General features: G+C 60.0%; 1 protein-coding gene across 2 annotated transcripts in view; it reads left to right on the top strand.

The window, feature by feature from the left end:
* NOL10 (nucleolar protein 10) overlaps positions 1–16532 on the top strand; it is a 72585-nt gene extending 56053 nt beyond the window's left edge. Inside the window, exons 20-22 of one of the 2 annotated variants that reach the window (XR_013814615.1) lie at positions 3045–3147; positions 5601–5861; positions 15556–16532. Coding sequence is in view for 1 of the 2 variants with exons in the window: in XM_079791793.1 (XP_079647919.1) it covers positions 3045–3147; positions 5601–5720 (223 nt within the window). In the remaining variant the exon portion in view is untranslated. Of the gene's footprint in view, positions 1–3044; positions 3148–5600; positions 9207–15555 lie in introns of those variants that run through there. The other variant, XM_079791793.1, reaches the window with a different exon arrangement.
* Positions 16533–20571: the final 4039 nt, after the last annotated feature.

Raw genomic sequence — 20571 nt, 5'->3', positions numbered from 1 at the left:
GTCATGCCTGAAGGAGGAGTAATTGCCCACCATTTACTTGAAAAGCCTTTTTCTTCCCAAATTAGTGTGTTCTGTGTGCCACCTTGTCTCCGTGGCTCCATCGTTCCTCCCTGTCCTGTTAACGTTGAGGCTGGAGGGTTACGGCTCTGGGGACAGAGAGGAAATGAGCAGGTCGAGGAACCTGCTGAGGCTGACAGTTCACGCGAGGCGAGTCAGCTTACACTGCTCTTTTGAATTATTGTTTTTTAAAAAAAGCCAAAGTCAGTCGTAATTTCATGCCGTTTGTCATGTGGAAGCTTGTCATCTAGAATCCTTACTGGACACATTTCCTGAACAAAGCTTGATAATTCAAGTGTGGTCTGACACACGCCTGGAAACCAGAAGTCCTCACCCTGGAACCTGGGACTTAAACTTGAACCCCGCGTCGCCTGGGGCCGGTCATGTAACATCTCACCTCCCCGTGCCGTCGGGAAGGGGTGAGCTCTAGAAGGACGGCTGGCGGAGAGCTGCGAGGACGGATTTGGAGCTCCAGGTCACCGACAAAGAGCATGGTTTGGTCTGGGGACTCCAGTTTCTGAAACTGAAACACCAGGAGACTGCAGCGAGAACAAGAAGTGAGAAGTCAGCATAAACTCATCTCTACACTGAAAGCACAGATGGGAGATCTCCAACAGACACATCACGGCTTGGAAGAATATGTTCGGGAACCCCTGAGAGTGAGGAGGTGGCAAGCAGTCAGATAGACAATTTAACGAGCCACATGAGCATCTTGGTAAAGAATTGATTACAATGGACCAACTAGCAGAGCAACTAGAAAAGAGGAAAGTTTTGTGGTGGATACCCTCAACAAGGAACTTGAAGGAGCAAAGTGTTTGAAGGACATTTAACAGCAGCTTGAGGGACACAAGATGGCTGCAGCTTAACTGGAGACAGCGTGCACCGCTCCGCACAGCTCAGAGCAGTCAGCGGGAAGAGCTTGAAGTGCAGCTGACCTGGAATATCACATCCAAGGAGCACTGAGGAAGCCACAGGGAGACTGGGTGAATTCACTTCCAGCAAAATAACGTAATAGTATTGGAAGATACAATAAAAAGACTCAGATCTACAATTTTAGAGGCTGAAAAAGCACAAAATAAAACTTCCAGAGTGGATTCCTTCGTCAAGACTTTAGAAGCAGACAGAAATTACTACAGGAATGAAGCTCAAAATCTGAGGAAGATGATCAGAAGTTGATCTGAGAGTCCAAGACGCCCGTCTCCATCTTCCCGGGGTACAAACTGTGATGTAGCGCTTTTGAAGACAAGAGACGGTGAAGAGCTTAAATGCATGCTGGGAAAATAGCGTCATTTGGCAGAAATTCAGGGTAATATCAAGACTTACATCTGAGAGAGGCAAGACCTTCCTTCTTTATGAACAGGCACAGGAAGAAATTGCTCGACTTCAACAAGAAATTATAAAAAGCTGTAAGCCTCCTAAATCAACACAGCACATGCCATCCTCCGGCGGGTAGAGCCTGGAAGAGGTAGAGCCTTCACTGATCTACGAAGAATGACCACGGAACGGGATGGTCTGAGGGAAAGGCTAACGATTGCCCAGGAGCCTGCATTTCACGAGAAAGCTCGCTTGGAACAAAGGCCAGAGGGTCTGGCGTGTACAGTTCCCAATGTAAAGAAAAGTCACTTCCGCACTTTTGGCTCTAAACTGTCCGTGGCTTTCCCCTCTTCCTTTTTTCCTGTGTTCAGAGAAGTTATTTTTCTAAATCAGGGTTATATCTGGTGTAAATTGTCAATTCTTTGGTGTTTACTTACTTTTAAAAATGTGAGTAAAATCTTTCTTATGTTAAAAAAAAGGATAAATACCTCTGTCTCGGGATGTTGAAAGGATTAGTCAGTCTGTAAAGAAGGTTAAAGATGAAAAGTGCTTTAACAGTGCTTCTACAGCATGCTTGCTCAGGAAAGAGGGCCGCTCTATGCTCACCACTCTGTCTCACACTGGACCAGGAGGGCAGGTCAGAGCGTTATAGGCGCCGTAAACCGGGGCGCGCTCACCGGCTGGCATCAGACACGGGCTCGGGCTGTCACGGAGCACCCCGGTCTGGGGGCCTCGCAGGAGCCGAGCTGCACTCGGTCATTCGTCAGAGCTCGGACTCCCTCAGGAAGAGGGCCTTCCACACAGCTCCCCCCCCCCGCCCCCCCTATTCCACCGAGGTCTCAGGATTGACTTCCAAGGGGACATGCAACTTCAAGTTGGTGCTGGGAGGGTTGGAAGGGAAGTGTATTTTTCTATTTTGAGGAGGGAACAGAGTAGAAAACAAAACCATATTCTCTCCTTTTTCTCTTCCCTCTTCCAGTTTCGTCATGGGGATGAGAGGGTGTTGCTTTAGCCTTTTCTCCGGACGGGTTAGTGCTGGTGTTAAAAATTACTTCAGGTGTCTCTCTGTAGGCTTAATTCCATTTTCCCCTGAAAACCAAGTTCACAAAAAGGGCCAGCGTTTTTATTTTTCCAGTAAAACATTATGACGACATGCACTGCTGGCTTCTGGGCCACGGGGACCCGAGAGTAGCCGTGTAGAGCGGAGAAGTCCTGCCCCCCCGAGGCCGTGGGGAGGACGGGAATGTTACGTAATTAGCACGAAATTCAAGTTTCCCACCTGGATTGCAGAGGTGGTGGGAGGGTTCAGTAGGCAGAGGAGAGAGTTGCAGGGCAGCAAACCATGGCAGAGCCCGGAGGAGCCGGGAAGCACAGAGCTGAAAGGGGACGGAAGTGTGGGCCCGTGGGCCGGCAGTCCTTCCGGTGGGAGGGGGAAAGGCGCCTGGAGAAGGGCAGGACCAGGGCCGGTCCGAGGGCTCTAACCGCCGTCACTGTGTGTCTGAGCATGCGGGATGGCCTCCATTCCTCCCACTGACTGTCCACTGAATGCCGTTTTCCCTCATCGCCACATGTGTGAGAGGGCTATCCTCAGGTGATCACTCCTAATTAAACTTGTTTCGAGTGGCAAATCAAAACAGTGCTAATGATTGTGCCTTCTCCCAAATCTCTCACAGCAAAACCCTAGAAGATCGGCTGAAACTTGAAGCAAAAAATGGGACGTTGAATGTGTCCGACACCACAGTTGGCAGCAAGCAGCTGACGTTCACGTTAAAGAGGGTGAGTCGTTTTCTGACGTCACTTCTTGGCTCGCTGGCACCTGGCGGCAGTGCCGTGGAGCCCTCGCCTGCCTCCCCGCGCCTCCGGTGGAGGCCGTGCCCGTGGGCGCCCTCCCCGCGGCCAGGGCTGAGGGCACCCTGCGCGCCTTCGGCAGCGCCGGGCGATTTTCCAGGGTCCTCGTGACCCGAGGTTGGCACTGCTGGTTTCTGGGCCCCGGGACCCGAGAGTAGCCGTGGAGAGCAGAGTCCTGGCCCCCCGGGGCCGTGGGCAAGACGTGAAGCTTCTGTGGCTTTAGGACCAAGGAGGGCGAGTGAGCCGTTGGTGACAGCGCCGCGCAGCGGCCCAGGAGTCGGAGTTCAGAGGGGACTGGCTGCTGGGGTCCTGTTCTCACGGTTCCTGAGAGCCCGTCTTCAGGGTCACACATGAGGCCTGGCCCACGTCAGAGGGGGACCAGGTGCTTCCATGTCGGCTGTTAACTAACGAGTAAAACCAGATGTTGTATTTTTTCTCATTCAGTAGATTTCCCTTAATATATTTTGTTAGCAAATGGGAGAGAATGTCAAAGATTCTACCTCTGATTTTTAAAAATTGAGATGTCGTTCAGATACCTTAAAATTCACCCTTTTACAGTATACAGGTCAGGGTTCACACTGTGTGGTCATCACCATTACCTAATTCCAGCACATCCTCGTCACCCCGGAAGGAAACTCATGTTGCCCCGTTTCCCCGGCCCTGGGCAACCACGGGTCTCTTCCTGTCTGTGGACTTGTCTGCCCGGACATTCCCTATAAATGGAGTCACACGGTGCTTCCTCTGGCGCCGGCGGCTCCCGCACCACGCCTTCGGGGGAACCAGGTGGCAGCTGGAGCAGACGCCACTCCTTTTGGGGCTGAGGAGCTCTTCATCGTGCGGGGGACACGTGTCGCTTGTCCATCTGTCCGTTGATGGGCACGTGGGCTTTCCCCTGTCCTGGCTGTGAGGAATAACGCTGCCGTGGGACCTGGGGTAGAAGGCTTTGTGTGGACGTGTGTTTCCGTTGGGCTCGGGGGTGTACCTAGGGGTGGAATTGTGACTCATAACTTTCCCAGGAGCTGCCAGGCTGTTCTCCAAGGTGGCGGCCCGTTTGCGCGCCCAGCAGCCGTGCGCAGAGGGTCCGGGTCTCCTCGCCCTCACTGCACGTGTGTTGTCGTCTTTTCCATAGTCGTCATGTCTGTTGTCGTGTTAACGTGCGTCTCCCTAAAGGCTGTCGGCGTAGAGCATCGTGTATGTACTGACTGGCCATCTGTGCATTTTCTTTGAAGAAATGAGTTCAAATCCTCTACCCGCTGACCTCTGGTCCTTCGTGGCTCTCGGTGGCATCAGCCTTGCCATATAAGAACTTTTTTTAGTTAGCGTTCATCTCTCATACATATAATAAAAAGCAAAAAAGAAGGCAGACTTTTTCCTCATGACAAGAACTCCTAGGGTTTACTCTCAACAACTCCCACATACGCCCCGGGTCCCACAGCGGTGAGCGGTGAGCGGTCGGCGGTGACCAGGCATCGGCCCGGCACCTGCCTGTGTTGGAACCGGAGGGTGTACCTACCGACCACCTTCCTCCAGCCCCTCCGCCTCCAGGGGGTTCTTTTGTCCGGGGTGAGAGCGTTTCAGGCCGAGCAGCCCCCTTTTAGAGCAGACACAGGGCAGAGGCCAGCGGGCGCCCAGGCGTCCGTTTCCAACTTGAACTCGTGTCCCTGGCAGTGTTTGCGGTGGCTGTCTGTGCGGTCCTGCCGGCTCAGGAAGCACCCCGAGCCCTGGCCGTGCTGTAAGCTGCTCAGCCTCACCGCAGCGGGGACACAGGCGGGAGCGCGGCCGTTGGGAGCGGAGGAGCCCGCTCGGCCGAGTGATGAGCGCTGGACGCCGCCTCTCAGCAGCCGGCGGGCGGGCGGGCTGCCGGAGGCTCGGTCAGTGGGAGCAGGTCTCGGGCTGTCAGGGCCGTGTCTGTGTTGGAAAGCAGCCAGAGCCCAGAACCAGCGCTGGTGAAGGCGTGCTGCGTCGTGGCTGGTCACTGCGCTTTGGTGCACAGGAGTCTGGTTTGTCTGAAGACGGTGGTCCGGCTTGTAAACAGAAGTGGCCTCTGTGCGCGGTGCTGTCTCCTGGAGGTGGCTCTTCCCCAGGGACCGTCCCTTCGGGGCGTCCGGCAGCGCGGTGTGGGGTGCAGAGCCAGGCTCGGGGCTCTGTCAGGGCGCCTGTCCCGCCCGGGGGGTGGCGTTTCCTGTGTGACAGGGACAGTGGGCCTTGTCCTGCGGCTGCAGCCAGGGCCGCGTTTGTCAGGGCGGAGTCTGGCGCCAGGCCGTGTGCCCGGGCGGCTGGGCTGGGCTGAGAGCGGGGGTCGTGCTGTTGGCATTCGGAGGGTGACCGAGGGGATGTGGGCCTTTCTTGCTCTTCCCCTCTCATTTGGTTTTCTCCTTCAGTCTGAGCAGCAGAAGAAGCAGCAGGCGGCCGAGAAAATGCACCGGCAGGAGAGGAAAGCGCTGCGTCGCCCAGCCGGCCACCTCAAGTCCAGGCGCCAGCGAGGGCGGCCCTTTCCCTGACGGGACGGACCGCGCGGACTCAGCAGCTCCGTCCTCCGGGCGTCATCGGTGGAGCACGGGGTCCGCTCCCGCCTCCACGGTCAAGACTGGCAACTTGTCCAACCGCCTTCTGGGTCAGAGCGGTGTCCCCGGGCACAAAAGGTGTGCCCCCCCCCCCTCCCCCAAGATCGTCCTTTCCCAGTTTCAGTCACGTGGACCAGGTGGTTGGTGTTCCACCTTGTGAAACGGGGACCAGGGCCAGGGGGTCCTGTGCTGACAGTGCCGGCTGAGCAGTCCCCGAGCTTCCTCTGGCAGGCCCGCCTCTCACCGTGGACCCCCGGAAGCACGCGGGGCTCAGCTCCTGTGCAGCCTTGGTCATGTGTGTGTGTGTGTGAGTGAGCGCGTGTGTGCATGTGTGTGTGTACGTGTGTGTGTGTGAGTGAGCGCGTGTGTGCATGTGTGTGTGTGTGTGTGTGTGTGTGTGTAAGTATGCTGGTAGGTGTGCTGCTGGTCTATATATCAGTTTGGGATTTTTTAAAGTATTTTTATACCAAGAGAATATAAAATAATGGTAATAACTTAAAACAAGAAATGGAAGCTATGGGGTATTCTTTTATACTCAGCTCAAGATTACATTCAGACTTTTTTATGTTTCTCACCGGCATAGAGAGAAGCGGCTGGAGAACACATTCATAAAAATAAATACTTGTGTATGAACGGCTTCTTTAAACAGACCCTTTCTGTGAGCTCATCTGAGAGTTGACGTTGGTTCCTGTTTCTCGGGTGTTGGTGTGACTCTGCGCCCTGGAGCGGCAGCGGGTGGTAGGTGATGGAATCCGCCTGGGAAGCCGTAGGCTGTTCACTAGCCAACAGGCTGCGGAGCTGTAGCTGCCTGGCCCTGGACCCGGGGTCCCCGTTCCTCTGGTCTCTGCTCTCCTCTCGCCGCCTCCTCTCGGTCCGCTCTCTCAGCTCCCCTCTCTCCGGTCCTGTCCCTGCTCTTCTGTGCAGACTAGCTGGCTCCACAGGCCGGGGCAGCGTGGCTCCCACGTCCACGTCTGTGGTCTGAGACGTAGATTTTTTTCCACAAAGTGTTTGTCGGTGTCTGTGCGGGTGTGTGTGTGTGTGTGTGTGTGTGTATGTCGGTGTCTGTGTGTGCGCGCGCAGAGACGGTCACCAGAAAGACCCTTATCCCCAGCTTGTGTCGGGGTGCCCGCGGCCTCCGCCCCCTCAGTGCCTGGTGCTGGCTGCTTTCCTCCTTCAGCTTGTCCCCTCCCCGCCCCCCATGCACCTCCTCTCCCAAAGGACGGCTTCAGCGCCCGGCTTCCCTGGCTTCCTTCAGGCCGAGGCCCAGGCTCCCGGGCCCAGTGCTCCCGGCCCTCCCTGGGCTCGGGCCCTTGCGCCCCTGTGCCTGCTCCCGGGCCCCTCTCCCTTCCTGGGGCACCCCCGGCGGCGTGGGAGCGTGTGCCCTGGTGTGGGCCCAGCCGTGGAGCGCAGGCTGCAGAGGGACTGCGCCTGCTCCGGAGCGAGGCCCTTCCAGGTCTGGGCCTCAGCACCGCCAGGTCCCGGGGGGCCATCCATCTGGGCCCTGGGGCGCTGGCAGCCAGCAGCCTGGTGGGGGGAGGCCCTGTGGCCTACCCGCTCTGTGAACTTGGCCTGTTTATTTACCTTGAGTCGCACTTCCTCCCATAACATGAGCCCAGCACTGTGCTTCGGCGAGGGCGGACTGAGGCTGCACTTGAGGGGAGCACCTGGCACAGATGGAGGCTCACGGGAACGGACACGGCGTCTCTCACCAGCCCCCCACCTCTGCACCCCCCTCTCCACTCACCGTCCTTTAATGTGGAAGGGTGTCTAGAGCTTCTGTTCGGGGGACTCCTAAAAGGGCAGGCGCAGGGCCTGCTGGGAATCTGGCCGCGGCTGCAGGATCCCTCCGCCCGCTGCCCCCCTGCGGGGAGGGTGGGACGCCTCAGGCTCCTGTGAAGTAAAAGGTAGGGGCTCTGTAGCCTCATCTCCTGTGTTGGCTATAGGTTGCTTACTCGCCCTAGGACACCCCGTTCTCCTGGGCCCCAGGCTGTGTCGGGAGGGGCCCTGGGCACAGCGGCACTGAGAAAAGGCTGCGGGGCGGGAAGGGACGGCAGCTGGATGCCTGGGGGAGGAACATGCTGGTCAGAGAAGCCCCCAGAGGGCTGGTAAACCGCCTGACTCGGGCTCAGAGGTGGGGCCAGAGCTTTCTATCATCACAGCCGCCACTGCTGACCTGGGCCCCGCTTTGAGGACCACTGAGCCAGAGCAGAGGCCTGGGCGGGGTTTTGCCTGGATGTTCAAGGAACAGCCTGTCGGCCACGTGGCCGATGGAGAGGGTCAGACTCTCCTGTGGTGGAGGCAGGAGCAGGTTGGTGCCAGCCGGTTCCCGCCGCGGCCCCACCACTCCGGGAGCATCAGGTTGAGTGTGTGGGCGCCAAGGCCCGTGGGTGTGGGGGTGGGCTCTGCAGGCTGAGTCCACGGGGAGTGGCAGGTCCCACCCTCTGCACCTCCGGCACTGCCTCTCTTCCCTCGGGAATCCCGGCAGCGGCCTGGCCTGGCAGCCTTGTCTGCAGACAGACGACAGCAGAGTCTGCAGCCCAGACGCACTGTGGGAAGCAGGCTTTCAGGGTGAGGGTTTTCAGAACCAGATCGGGTCTCCTGAGTGGAGACGGAGGAAGGAGAAGGAGCAGGCCTGGCCTAGCCCAGACTTGCTCGAGGCTGAGCTGCTGCCAGTGGCCAGGCCATTTAACCCATCCGTGCCTCGGTGTCTCCATCTGTAAAATGGGTTTAATAACCTCTGTTCCCTAAAGACTTCAGAGGGTGGTTATAGAGCCTAATGAGTGAGGTGCATTGAACTCCTCAGAAGAAAGGTGTAACGAAGTATAAAGCACTATTGTAATTAGTTCTCGGGTTCTTTAAACCAGGTTGCATCTTGTTTTAATAGGGTTACCATGACAACAGGTTTATTTGAAAAACATGTAAAAGGGCGTGGCTATAAATCTCAATAATCAGTCAATGTTTTTTGCTGCTTTCTGTTGTGATTAAGAACCTTTACCAATAGTCACGCACCGTCAGCCATTGGTTCCGGTGACATAACTTGCGCGCAGCGGGCCTCCGCGCCAGGACCGCGGCCCGGTTCTCACAGCAGCGAGCGGCACTTGACACGCGACTCGGAACTAATGGACCGCAGTGCCTGGCTCTCCACAGCTCCGAGCGGTGGTTTCTCTGCGTAAAATGGAGATAGAGTCACAGAACTGTCGTTCCCCATCCACAGTCTCACTTACCGCGGGTTCAGTTCCCTGTGGTCCACCCGGTCCAAAAATATGAAATGGAAAATTCCAGAAATAAACAATGTATCAGTTTTACATGGTGCGCGTTCTGAGTGTCGGGATGAAATGTGCTGTCCCGCTCCGTCCCACCAGGACGTGGTCACCCTTTGACCAGCGTCTCCACGGCTGTCACGGTACCCCTCCCGGTGCTCGTGTTCAGGTCCCCCTTATGTTACTTAGCGAGGCCCCAAAGCGCCAGGGCGGTGGGGCCGGCAATTCGGACGTGCCAGGGAGGAGCCCTGACGTGCTCCGTTGAGGGAGGTTTATCTGCAGGAAAAACAGCATATGGAGTGTTTGGTGCTGTCCGCGGTCTCAGGCACCCACGGGGGCGGGGGGGGGGGGTCTTGGAACGCATCCCCTGTGGAGAGGGGCATTTTGTATGGACCCTGGTTACAGCAGTCCGGGTTCTCCAGAGCACGGAACCAATAGGAGCGAGATTTCCTCTAAGGGATCGGCCCGCGTGCTGACGGAGGCCGACAGGTCCCGGGATGTGCAGGCCGCAGGCTCCAGACCGCGCAGAGCCCGAGGCCGTGTTCGCAGCCTTCCTGCTCCCGCGCCGCCTTGGAAAAACGAGGGTTCTCCTTTCTCCGCAGAGAGCTGCACGGCAGGCACCCCACGCAATTCGATGAAGAAACTGCCAGCTCACCCTTCGCCTGGGGAGTCCTCGGGGCCACACCAGCACGGGGTTCAGCTCGTGTCACTTTCTAACTCTTGGCTGTTGGGTTGCCATCATCCTCTGTACCCTTGACCCTCAAATGAACCACTCCCAGCCCCTCAGGTCCCAGGAGACCGGTGTGTGGGCCACAAAGCCCGTCCCAACCAACGCAGAGAGGGGGAGGGAGGGAGGGACAGAGTGCCCCATGGGTCTGCCCTGTGGCCTGGCTTTGGGGCAGGTGACAGGTGCATGCACAAGGTGGGGGGCCGGCCTGGTCCTGGTTCTCGGGCTGAGAGTGGCCTACACCTTGGTGAACTTGATCCAATATGTGCTAGAGTTCCATCTGTATGGGTAACCATAGCAGCATCCTGGTCTGGGGGCCACACTCCTCCCCACCTGAGAGCCCCAGGTGTCATGGGCTCAGGTAACCCTGAAACCTGGAGCCGACACATTCTTCTTCACCCCTTATTGATTTATTTATTTATTTTACTGATTTCAGAGGGGGAGACAGAAACATCAGTGATGAGCCAAATCCGGTTTGGCTCAGTGGATAGAGCGTCGGCCTGCGGACTGAAAGGTCCCAGGTTAGATTCTGGTCGGGCACATCCCCAGTAGGAGGTGTGCAGGAGGCAGCTGATCCATGTTTCTCTCTCATCGATGTTTCTGACTCTCTATCCCTCTCCCTTCCTCTCTGTAAAAAAATCAATAAAATATATTAAAAAAAAAAAAAAAGAAAGAAACATCAATGATGAGAGAGAATCATGGATTGGCTGCCTCCTGCACGCCCCACACTGGGGATTGAGCCCAAACCCGGGCATGTGCCCTGACCAGGAATCGAACCCTGACCTCCTGGTTCATAAGTCAACGCTCAACCACTGAGCCATGTCGGCCAGGCTCTTTACTTGTTTTTAACTGTGGGAGGGCACATGTAGAGAGCAGCTTCTGGGAGCCCCACCGCTCCCTGGCCCCTCTGTCCTCCCTGCCCCGGCCCTCCTCCCTGCCCCCCGCCGTCCTCCCTGCCCCCCGCTGTCCTCCCTGCCCCCCCGCCGTCCTCCCTGCCCCCCGCTGTCCTCCCTGACCCCCGCTGTCGTCCTCCCTGACCCAGGCTGCCCTCCACTAGCCAGTGATCCTGCTAAGACGCTTGAGCGCTGGGAGCCCAGGGAGCTGACCAGGCCCGGAGAAGCCTTCTTTGGTTCCTTCCCCTCGACGTGTCTGTGAAGGTCCCTGTGAGCACGACTGTGTGGAAAGGTCCTGAAATAGGAAACAGGGTCCCAGCTGAGTGTCTGGCTACTGAGTCTTTAAAAACATGAAGAGCGTTTCCTTCGCGGCTGCCGCGTGTGCAGGTCCTGCCCGGATCTGCACATCCTGATGACTCAGTTGGATTTCCCTCCGTCCCCCCGTCTTGCATGATTGTGCGCGTGAAGCTGGGGTGGCACGGTGGGCACCCGGGCCAGCCTCGCTCCATCACGGCACTGCCAGCCCAGAGCCGACACTGGCCCCCTGAGCGGGCTTTGCCCTGCTAACCCAGCCGCTGCGGAGTGGAGACCGCCAGGCGGTAGATAGGTAACTGGCCTGACCCTTCATGGGGGCAGGGGTTCTCTTTCATTTTAATTTTTTTAAATATATATTTTTATTGATTTCAGAGAGGAAGGGAAGAGAGAGAGAAACATCAATGATGAGAGAGAATCATTGATCACCTGCCGTCTGCACATCCCCTAATGGGGATCAAGCCTGCAACCTGGGCATGAGCCCTGACCAGGAATCGAACCATGACCTCCTGGTTCATAGGTCAATACTCAACCACTGAGCCTCACCAGCTGGGCAGGTTTCTCTATTTGAACCACCCTTAAGTGCGCAGTTCAATGTGTAAGTACATCCCATTGTTGCTCAAGTGTGGTGGGCACCCACCGCTGACCATGCCCACGAGGAGCCGCTGGGTGGAAGGAACGTGGGCCTCCACGCTCAGACGCCCTCTTCCAGACCACTGTGTGAGGAATAAGGCTGTGCCACAGGCCCCTGGCATTTCCGGCTGCTGGGTGCTGCCGCTCTGCCCGCAGCCTCGCCATCAAGTGCGCTGCCAAGCTGGCGTCCTTGCAGCTTTGCCCACAGGGCCACCCCAGGCCGTGTCTGCCGTGTTGCGCCGTGCTCCCCTGGACGTGAGAGGAAGAGCCCTGTCTAGGAAGAGCCGTGGACGGGGTGTGGCTGGTCCCCAGGTTCTGAGCCGTAGGTGTCCCTGCGTGCGGCCGCAGTGGACGCTGAGGACGGGGGCCCCGCGGAGCCCAGCTCGCCCTCCTGTTCACCGAGGGCCACGAGCGGGTGTCTGTGCTCCTGTCTGCCCACATGCGAGCAAACTAGTTCTCAAGGCCAGGCCTGGTCTCGCTCGGCCAGGCACCCCTGGGGGCCCTGCTCCAGGCCGGGCAGCAGGAGGGCAGATAAGAGAGCCCGGGGCCTTCGGGGCCGGGCACATCTGCTCACGGGCTCTAACCACAGGAGGTGGCGCTTTCCTTGTCTGAGGCCGTGTTGGCAGGAGGGGCTGAGCCAGCTCAGCTGCCAGGTTCCAGGACCCTGCAAACTGCCCCTTGTCTGGTTGCCGGTGCGTCACCTGGCAGAGGCCCTGGGAGGGCCCGGAGTGTACGCGGCTCAGCTGTGGGAGCTCAGCCCTGGCATGATGCACTGTGGGTGACTTCCCTGCCATTTTCCCTGCCGGGCTGTGCACCACACGGGAACCTGGGTTTCAGGAACACGGGATAGAGTCTCGGGGTGCTGCGCCTCCCACAGCCCGGCCCTCAGTGCCGAGAGCTGGGAGTGCCCCGGGCCAGCGGCCCAGTCTGCGGGGCTCCGTTGAGGCAGCCCTGGCCGTCAGCACAGCGGCCTCAGCGGGGAGGCCTCCAGGCTCGGCGGTCTGTGATGGGGAGATTCTGATCGGTTGAGGCTTGCTTGATAGGCTGGAAGGGAGGGTTCCCTTGTGAGAGGGAGTCTGAGCCCCCAAAGGTGGGCCTGAGCAGGCCGTGTGCACGGTGCAAGGGCGGTCAGCGCCGCGGGGTCTCGCAGGGCCATGGGCAGCCCTCTGGGCTCTGGTTTGTGGTGAGTGGAGTGTGTGTTGGTGGGGGACAGCCCCCAGGCCCCCCCATAGCGACATCCGACGTCAGGGAGGATGCGTGCAAGGCCTCTCTCCTCGGCCTCACCCTGAGGGTGAGGGTGTGAGGGCAGCGAGGCCGAGCCGCATTATTGCTTCCTGGGGTGCGGGCGGCTTCCTGCCCGCTGAGCGGCCCCTCCCTGGAAAGGCTGCAGACGGCGTATCCGGCACAGCTGGCGCGTTTCCGCCTCATTGTTCGAAGAGCTCTCGGAGTAAATATGGAAAAAGCCAGCGGGCCGACAGGCCGCCTGACCCCGGGTGTGCCAGGCCTGGGGGACCTGGCCTGCCCTGCCCCTGGCCCCCTCCTCCTGGCAGTGATACTGGGGGTGCCCCGCCCACAGGCCTCACAGGAGAAGGGTAGCGTCATTTCAGGGGCAGGGGGATCCCCACTGCCCACAGCCATGTGGGGGCCTAGAGAGCCGAGCTTTCCCCGGGGTGACGGGCGGGGAGGGCTCTATTGCTAGAGGTGTTAACCAGCCCCCTCGCGGCCCGCCCTCACCTGCTCTCTTCCCTGGGGCGCCCTGCCCCCCGCCCCCAGGCACACCCCCTGCCCTCAGCTCAGCTCAGCTCAGCGGGCACTGCACATGGGGAGCCTCACGCGTCCCGTGTCCCGCGTCTGCGTTGCTGCCTTTACTTGTCCCCGCGTGAAGTCGGAGCAGGTGCACGTTCCACTAAAGGAACGCCAGTCAGAGAGGTGACCGCTGCCTGGACGGTGGCGAGTGCCTGCCGAAGGGTCTGGTCAACCAGGAGGGGCCCCCAGGAGAGCTACCCCCACCCGGGGTGGAAGGCATGGGAGCAAGTGTCCCGAAGGCCTTGTAGCCACAACTGGGGGGGTCTCTGTAACTAACGGGGACACGCAGGCCGGTGTCACGGGGCCTGTCACCACCCGGCGACTCCCTGGCGCACTGCCCTGCGCCCACCAGCGTGCCTGCCGCTCAGCGAGCTGAGGTCCCAGGACTCCGCCTTCCCGTGGCAACCCCGTGCCAGCGTGCCCTCTGCCAGGGGACACCTCCCACCCTCCCGGAGCCCGTGTGGCCTCTTCCTGCACAAGCTGATGTGACCCAGTGACACGTGCCACTTCGGGGAGTCCGTGTTCCTCGCGGAGCGGAGCGGGCGTCCTGCCAAGTCCTGCCTCCTCCCCGCGGCTGGAAGTCCCGCGCCCGGCCCGCGCCCCGCAGCCACCGGGGCCCGAGGACAGGGCCGCCCCCGGACGAGGTAGGTAGGTGCTGAGAGACCGTGCCAGCCGGTGGCTCATGTGGCCAAGTGGCAGAGGCACCCCTGGCTTGGCATTTCCCCGAGGGGGAGCGTGGTGTGGCCTCTAACCCCCCTCGCGGCCAGCACCCCGTGGTGGTGGATTTGACTCGCTCCGACCCTTTCGGATCCTGCTGCCCACCCGGGCGGCACCTCGGTCTCCACAGTGACCTGCCCTCCGGCCTCTGACAGCTGCCGCGGGCTCTCGCCTCCCTCCCCGGATGCCAGCTCACTGGTGACCCGGTTATGCCGAGACGGGCCTGGCTTGTGCCACTTCTCGGAGCCACTCTCTGCAGACGGGAGGCCTCAGGCGAGGCCACGTGCGGGTCAGAGCCCAGGAGAGGAGAGGCCTCCGGAAGGAAGGGCTGGGGTCAGCCACCCGCGGGCGGGGTGCCTGCGGCGGGCCCCCCGGCAGAGCTGTGACCGCTCCTGGCCTGCAGCACTGCGGCCTGGACCTGCCCGCACCGCCCTCGCCCGGGAGCGGGGACAGTGTCGGGGCCACGAGGCCGGCTTCCTGTGGTCGGAAGCAGTGGCTCTGACAGCAGCCATTGCTTCCGGCCGGGCTCTTCCCCGGGGCCTGCTGGGCGGACTATGGGGGGAGGAACTCGCACGTTGTCTTCTCTGCCTCTCTCTGTTGTGTCTAGTTTCTCAAGGCCTATTGCCTAATTCTGTCATTTAAAAGGAAGCATTTGAAATAGATTCTTAGAAAGGAAACCATTAACGATTAAAGATAAAAACTCACTCGACCAGCGTGGCTCCGTGGTTGAGTGTCGACCTATGAACCAGGAGGCCACGGTTCGATTCCCAGTGAAGGCGCAGGCCCGGGTTGCAGGCTCCATCCCCAGTGTGGGGCGTGCAGGAGGCAGCCGATCCATGATTCTCTCTCATTGATGTTTCTATCTCTCCCCCTCCCTGCCTCTCTGAAATAAATTTTTTTAAAAAAGATACATGTATCTTGTGCTCAATGGCACCAGAAAAAGCAATCGTATTCTTACTAGAACTATTTTCTGAAGGGACAGTGTGTGTGTGTGCATGTGTGTGTGTGTGCGCGCGTGTGTGTGTGTGCGCGCATGTGTATGTGTGTGTGTGTGTGAGAGTGAGTGTGTGTGTGTGCGAGAGTGTGTGTGCATGTGTGTGTGTGTGTGTGTGTGTGTGTGTGTGTGAAGTGCCTGCTGGGAAAATCTATTTTGTTTGCCTTCCGCTCCTGGGTCCCTAAGTTCTCTGCCACCAGATCCCTGTGGGTCCCTGTGGGTCCCTGTGGGTCAGCAGGGTCCCTTCGCTCCCGTCTCATTGCCAAAGAGTGGGTGGAGCCTGCTTGGCTGGGGCGTCTTGTTTTTATGAAGCCAGCGACTTCCGGCCCATTGCCCTCGGCTGGCCTTCACCTTCCCCAGCGGTGAAAGCCACGCGTTCTCTGGGCCACGATCTTCGCAACCTGATCCCGGGCTCTGTCTCCTTTTTCAGAGAATGCCACGCCATACGCAGCCCCAGTGGCTTCCCGGGCTTTTCAATCACGCATTGTTCTAAAGAGGCCGTTTCCAGCCGGGAAAATGCCTTCTCCGTGTGACTCGTGAATAAAAGGAGTCCTTTGTGCCCGTCGCTATTGAGACATGATCTTCTCCAGGTCGGTAACAATGTCCCCAGTGTGGTGCCGTGGCCCTAATGTGGTAACAATGTCCCCAGTGTGGTGCCGTGGCCCAGCGTTACCCAACTGCATAGCAGCGTTCCCCGGAGCGATTTGTTCTCACGATGGGTCGCGTTTCACTGCTGTTTTCTAATGCTGTGTGGTGGCTAAGGGCTATATCCTGGTGTAGCACCATCTTCTACACAGAGTGGCCAGATTGTTATGACCGCCCCGTCAGTACTTCGTTGGGCCACCTTTTGCCTTCAATACTGCGGCGATTCTTCTTGGCATTGACTCCACGAGATGCTGAAAGGGGATGCGAGAAATCTGACACCATGCCTGATGAATAGCCCTGTCCGGTTCTGTGAGATTGGATGGTTGTGGAACCAGCTGCCTGATTGATGGCTCTTTTAACTTCGTCCCACAAATGCTCAATTGGATTGAGATCTGGTGATTGTGGGGGCCGCCTAAGCAAGGTAAAGTCTCCCTCATGTTCCTGAAACCACTCCTGCACAATACGAGCACCGTGGCATGGCGCATTGTCTTGTTGGAAGAAGCCATCTCCATTGAGATACGCCATCAACATGACAGGACGAACTTGATCAACAACGATACCTAGGTATGTTGTGCTATTCAGACGTTGTTCCACACGAATTAAAGGGCCCAAATCATGCCAGGAAACCATGCCCCAAACCATAACACTGCCCCCACCAGCTTGAAGGGTTGTACTCATGCATGTGGTGTTCATGCTTTCATGCTGTTTCTGCGAAATTCTCACTCTGCCATCTGCATGATGCAACTGGAAACGTGATTCATCGGACCACGTGACTCTTTTCCAATGCTCGACTGTCCAATCCTTGTGTTCCTGTGCGAACTGGAGACGTTTTTTCTCTGTAACTGCAGACAGGAAAAGTGTTCGAACAGGCTTTCGGCTTCCGTATCCCATACGATGCAGCGTACGGCTAATTTGCCTACAAACGTCAGGTGGTCATAGTAATCTGGCCACCCAGTGTATTCCATTATCTAGTTCATCTTAGCCTCGTGAACTTTTTCTATTAAAAGATAAACCCCGGCCCTGGCCTGTTTGGCTCAGTGGATAGGGCGTCGGCCTGCAGACCGAAGGGTCTGGGGTTCGATTCTGGTCAAGGGCATGTACCTCCGTTCCATTGCAGCCTCCTCCCGGCCCTCCGCCTGGTCAGGGCGCATGCAGAAGGCAAACAATTGATGTGTTTCTCTCACATCGATGTTTCTCTCTGTCTTCCCCTCTCTCTTCCACTCTCTAAAAATCAATGGGAAAATATTCTTGGGTGAGGATTAAAAAGTTTTAAAGTTTTTTTTTAAAAAAAGATAAGCCCGCCCTGGCCCGTGTTGCTCACTGGTTAGCATAAGCTGTCAGGTGGGGCTGCCTCCCCTCCCCCCACACACACACGAAAGCAAGATGCTTTAGTCAGGGCATCCCAAGGGTTTGGAGGCTGGTCCAGGGGTGGACAGGGGCCGTGGGTGCAGAAACACTGGGAATGCGTGGCGTTCGGGGCCTGGAGGGGTGCTGAGCGAGGTTTCCGAGCGCTGGTGGGACGGCGGAGGGTGTGCGGTGGGCAGGGGGCTTCAGACGCAGAGTCTGTTATTCTGCCCCTTTATGCCTTGTGCTTTGGGGTCCAGTTCCACTGGGTGTGCACAGGAGCCAGTTTCGTTAACCCCTCGTTCTTGTGGGGCCGCCTTGACTGAGTAGCAAGCCCCCCAATACCCGTGGAACCGTTCTGAGCTGCCTGTCTGTGCCGTCAGCACCGCGTTCATGTCCGTGACGTTGTGCTCACAGGGCCTGTTGTGGACTCTGGCTGGCTGTGGGCTGGTCCTGAGCCGGCTCTGCCCCTGGAGAGGAGGTCTGGGAGGAACCCCGAGCCCTGTCCTCACGACCCCCCCACTCCTCTGAGGCCCGAGCCCCCTGCAGGACCGGATCCTGGGGGGAGGGGGGTCATCGGCACCCACTCAGTCCTGAGAGGGGAGGAAATGACGCCGCTCCCATTCGGAAGGCCACTCCCCAGGTTCAGGCGCCCGCATGGCCTCGCTGCGGGAACAGCGCTTCCCAGGTTAAGAAAGAACCGTTTTCCAGACACACGATCAGAGATCAAAGCTGCGGCTCCAGGGACAGGCATTTCCAAACTGCCGGGCTGGACGGTTTGGTCTGTCGGGGAGCCGGGCTGGAAGGGGAGGACGGCTGGAGGGGAGGGGAGCCAGCATCTTTAACCGCGAGCAGCAGCCAGACAGGAGGCCCCTCTCTAGCTCGGCCCCGGGCATTGCGATGCCAAATATGAAATGCCAGCCCGGCCGCTGACGGCAGGGTGGGGGCACACTCGCTCGGAGTGGCTGTGGCTGCTCAGCCTGCAGCATGCTGTTCCCACGTGGGGACGGACGCCCGTGAGGGCTGGCGATGGAGAAGGCGAAGTGCAGGGGCCGGGCAGCTGCTGGCGGCCCTCGGCCCTCGGCCGGGCAGTGGCTGGGTGCTCAGGAGACCGGCGTGTCCCCGCTCCCTCTGGGGCTCGCCCGCCCGGCGGCCTCCCAGTGCCCCGGCAGGTGACTCACAGCCCTCCAGTTCCAGATGCCCGGAGGGATGCCCAGGTGTCCGATCCAGGACGCTGGTCTGTCTGCCATGTGCCTCCAGCGTGTCTGGTGGCGGTTGCACTTTGACCTGCCCCCTCGTTCAGTCACTCGTTCCCCCACCCCCACCCCCCCGCCACTGACCCTGGGTCCACCCTCAGGGCTGCTGGAGCTTCCCAGTTTCCCCGGTAACAAGCTCAGCCCGGGGGACCTGCAGGCAGCAACTGGGGGGTCGGGGTGGGGGATGGGGGGGCCTGCAGGCAACAACTGGGGGGTCGGGGTGGGGGATGGGGGGCCTGCAGGCAGCAACTGGGGGGTCGGGGTGGGGGCTGGGGGGGCCTGCAGGCAGCAACTGGGGGGTCGGGGTGGGGGATGGGGGGCCTGCAGGCAGCAACTGGGGGGTCGGGGTGGGGGCTGGGGGGGCCTGCAGGCAGCAACTGGGGGGTCGGGTGGGGGTGGGGGGCCTGCAGGCAGCGGCTGGAACACAGGGAGGCCTGTTGGCGGCCACGGCCATGAAGCTTTGTGGGGCCCCAGGAGCCCCGGACCGTGACCTCTGGATCTGTAGCTTCCTGCCAGGCCCTCCTCTTTCCTGAGCCTCCGTCTGCCTTCCTCCTGAGTCCCAGGCCCACTTCTCCTGGCGGCTTTACCTCACTCCCAGCAGGACATCTGTCCCCGGACCCCCAGGCGCTCAGGGCCTCGTAGCCCATCAGAGCTCAGGGCCCCGGAGCGGCCACGCTGAGGACGGAGGCGAGAGGAGGCCTCCAGCTCCAACCCCGGCTTCAGCGCCAATGTCGTCTACAGCAAGCACGTCAAACTCGCAGCCCACGGGCCGCACGCCTCGTTTATTTGGCCCGCGTTAGCCTTTGAGTTTGACATGCTCGGTCCACAGGCTCCGGGAGGGTAGCCAAGGAGATGAGGTTCCTGGGCGAAGCATGAGGGTCGGGAGACGCAGGCAGGGCGGGGGCCCACGTGTCTGCCAGACCAGGAGGTGACGGAGGCCCAGGCCAGCGGCGAAGGGCACAGCGCCCACACCCTGCTGCGGGTAAAGCAGTGCTCTCCTGGGCGAGGGCCTCTTCTCCATCGGAGGACCGGCTCCCAGGCTGAGCGTCCGCCCGGCAGTGGCTCATCGCCGAGGGAGGTGGCAGGCAGGCACCAGGGCAGAGAAGGCTCAGCGCCGAGAGAGGTGGCAGGCAGGCACCAGGGCGGAGAAGGCTCAGCGCCGAGAGAGGTGGCAGGCAGGCACCAGGGCGGAGAAGGCTCAGCGCCGAGGGAGGTGGCAGGCGGGCACCAGGGCGGAGAAGGCCCGGAGCACAGGAGCATGGAGGTGCAGCTGCTCACACCCACCGCCTGTCGCTGACCGCCCCGTCCCCCCCACCCCCGGGGCAACCCCTGTGCCCATCACGATCCTCTCCGAGGGCCACTGTCGCCCTGACGGGGTGACCCATAACTACATTTGCATCTGGCGTCTCTGGGGCTGGCAGGCGCGCTCCCTCTGAGAGCATGGGGGGCGGGGGGCACGTGCACGCGCCCTCTCCGGCTCCTGCGTGGCCGACAGCCCCTGCCCTGTCACCCCGCGGGGACCTCCTCTTCCTGGGAGTTGGAATGGGGCCTCCCTACTCCAGTGCCCTCGTCCTCACTACCCACACCGGTGCGGGCACCCTCGGAAGTGCTGGGGTCAGGACTCCAACATGCCTGGTTTTGGGGGGTTGCGGGGGGGCACGATTCAGCTCACGGCACCAGCGGACTGAGGAGGGGAGCCGGGGCCCGGGCGGGGTAAGGCTGGGTTTTCATGACCCGCAGTGCCGTGCCGGCCCCGGCCGCGTGGGTCCCCCAGCACTGCGGCCCAGGAGGCCCGGGTGGGGGCGCCCCCTGCCCAGCACCCGGCCAAGCTGCTCCCGGCCGCCCCGGGCCTGGGTGAGCTGGCCGGGGCCTGGAGCAAACCCCCCGGGCGGACTAGCGGAAGGAGCAGAGTTCCTGCCACAAAAGCGGGTGATCCAGGCTCCGGCGGCGGTCAGAGGAAACAAACATGCCAGCAGCCGCTCCTGGGGAGGACGGTGGAGGGGGCGGGCCGGGCCCAGGTCTGAGGGAGCCGGTTCCTCTGGCAGGAACGTCAGTAAATTACAGGGAGAGCAGCGGCCGGCCTGAGAGGGTGGCTCCTGGCCACAGGCGTGAGGAGGGGTGGCTGCACAATGCAGCCACTGTGTGCGGAGGAGGCCAGCGGCTGGGCAGGGAAGAAGGAATTGGAGCCCCGGGGGCGTGGG

This window comes from Cnephaeus nilssonii, assembly GCF_951640355.1.
Source record: "Cnephaeus nilssonii genome assembly, chromosome: 15".
NCBI classification, from domain to species: domain Eukaryota; kingdom Metazoa; phylum Chordata; class Mammalia; order Chiroptera; family Vespertilionidae; genus Cnephaeus; species Cnephaeus nilssonii.
Note: the sequence above shows the minus strand (reverse complement) of the source record. Positions and strands in the feature narration are given on the sequence as shown.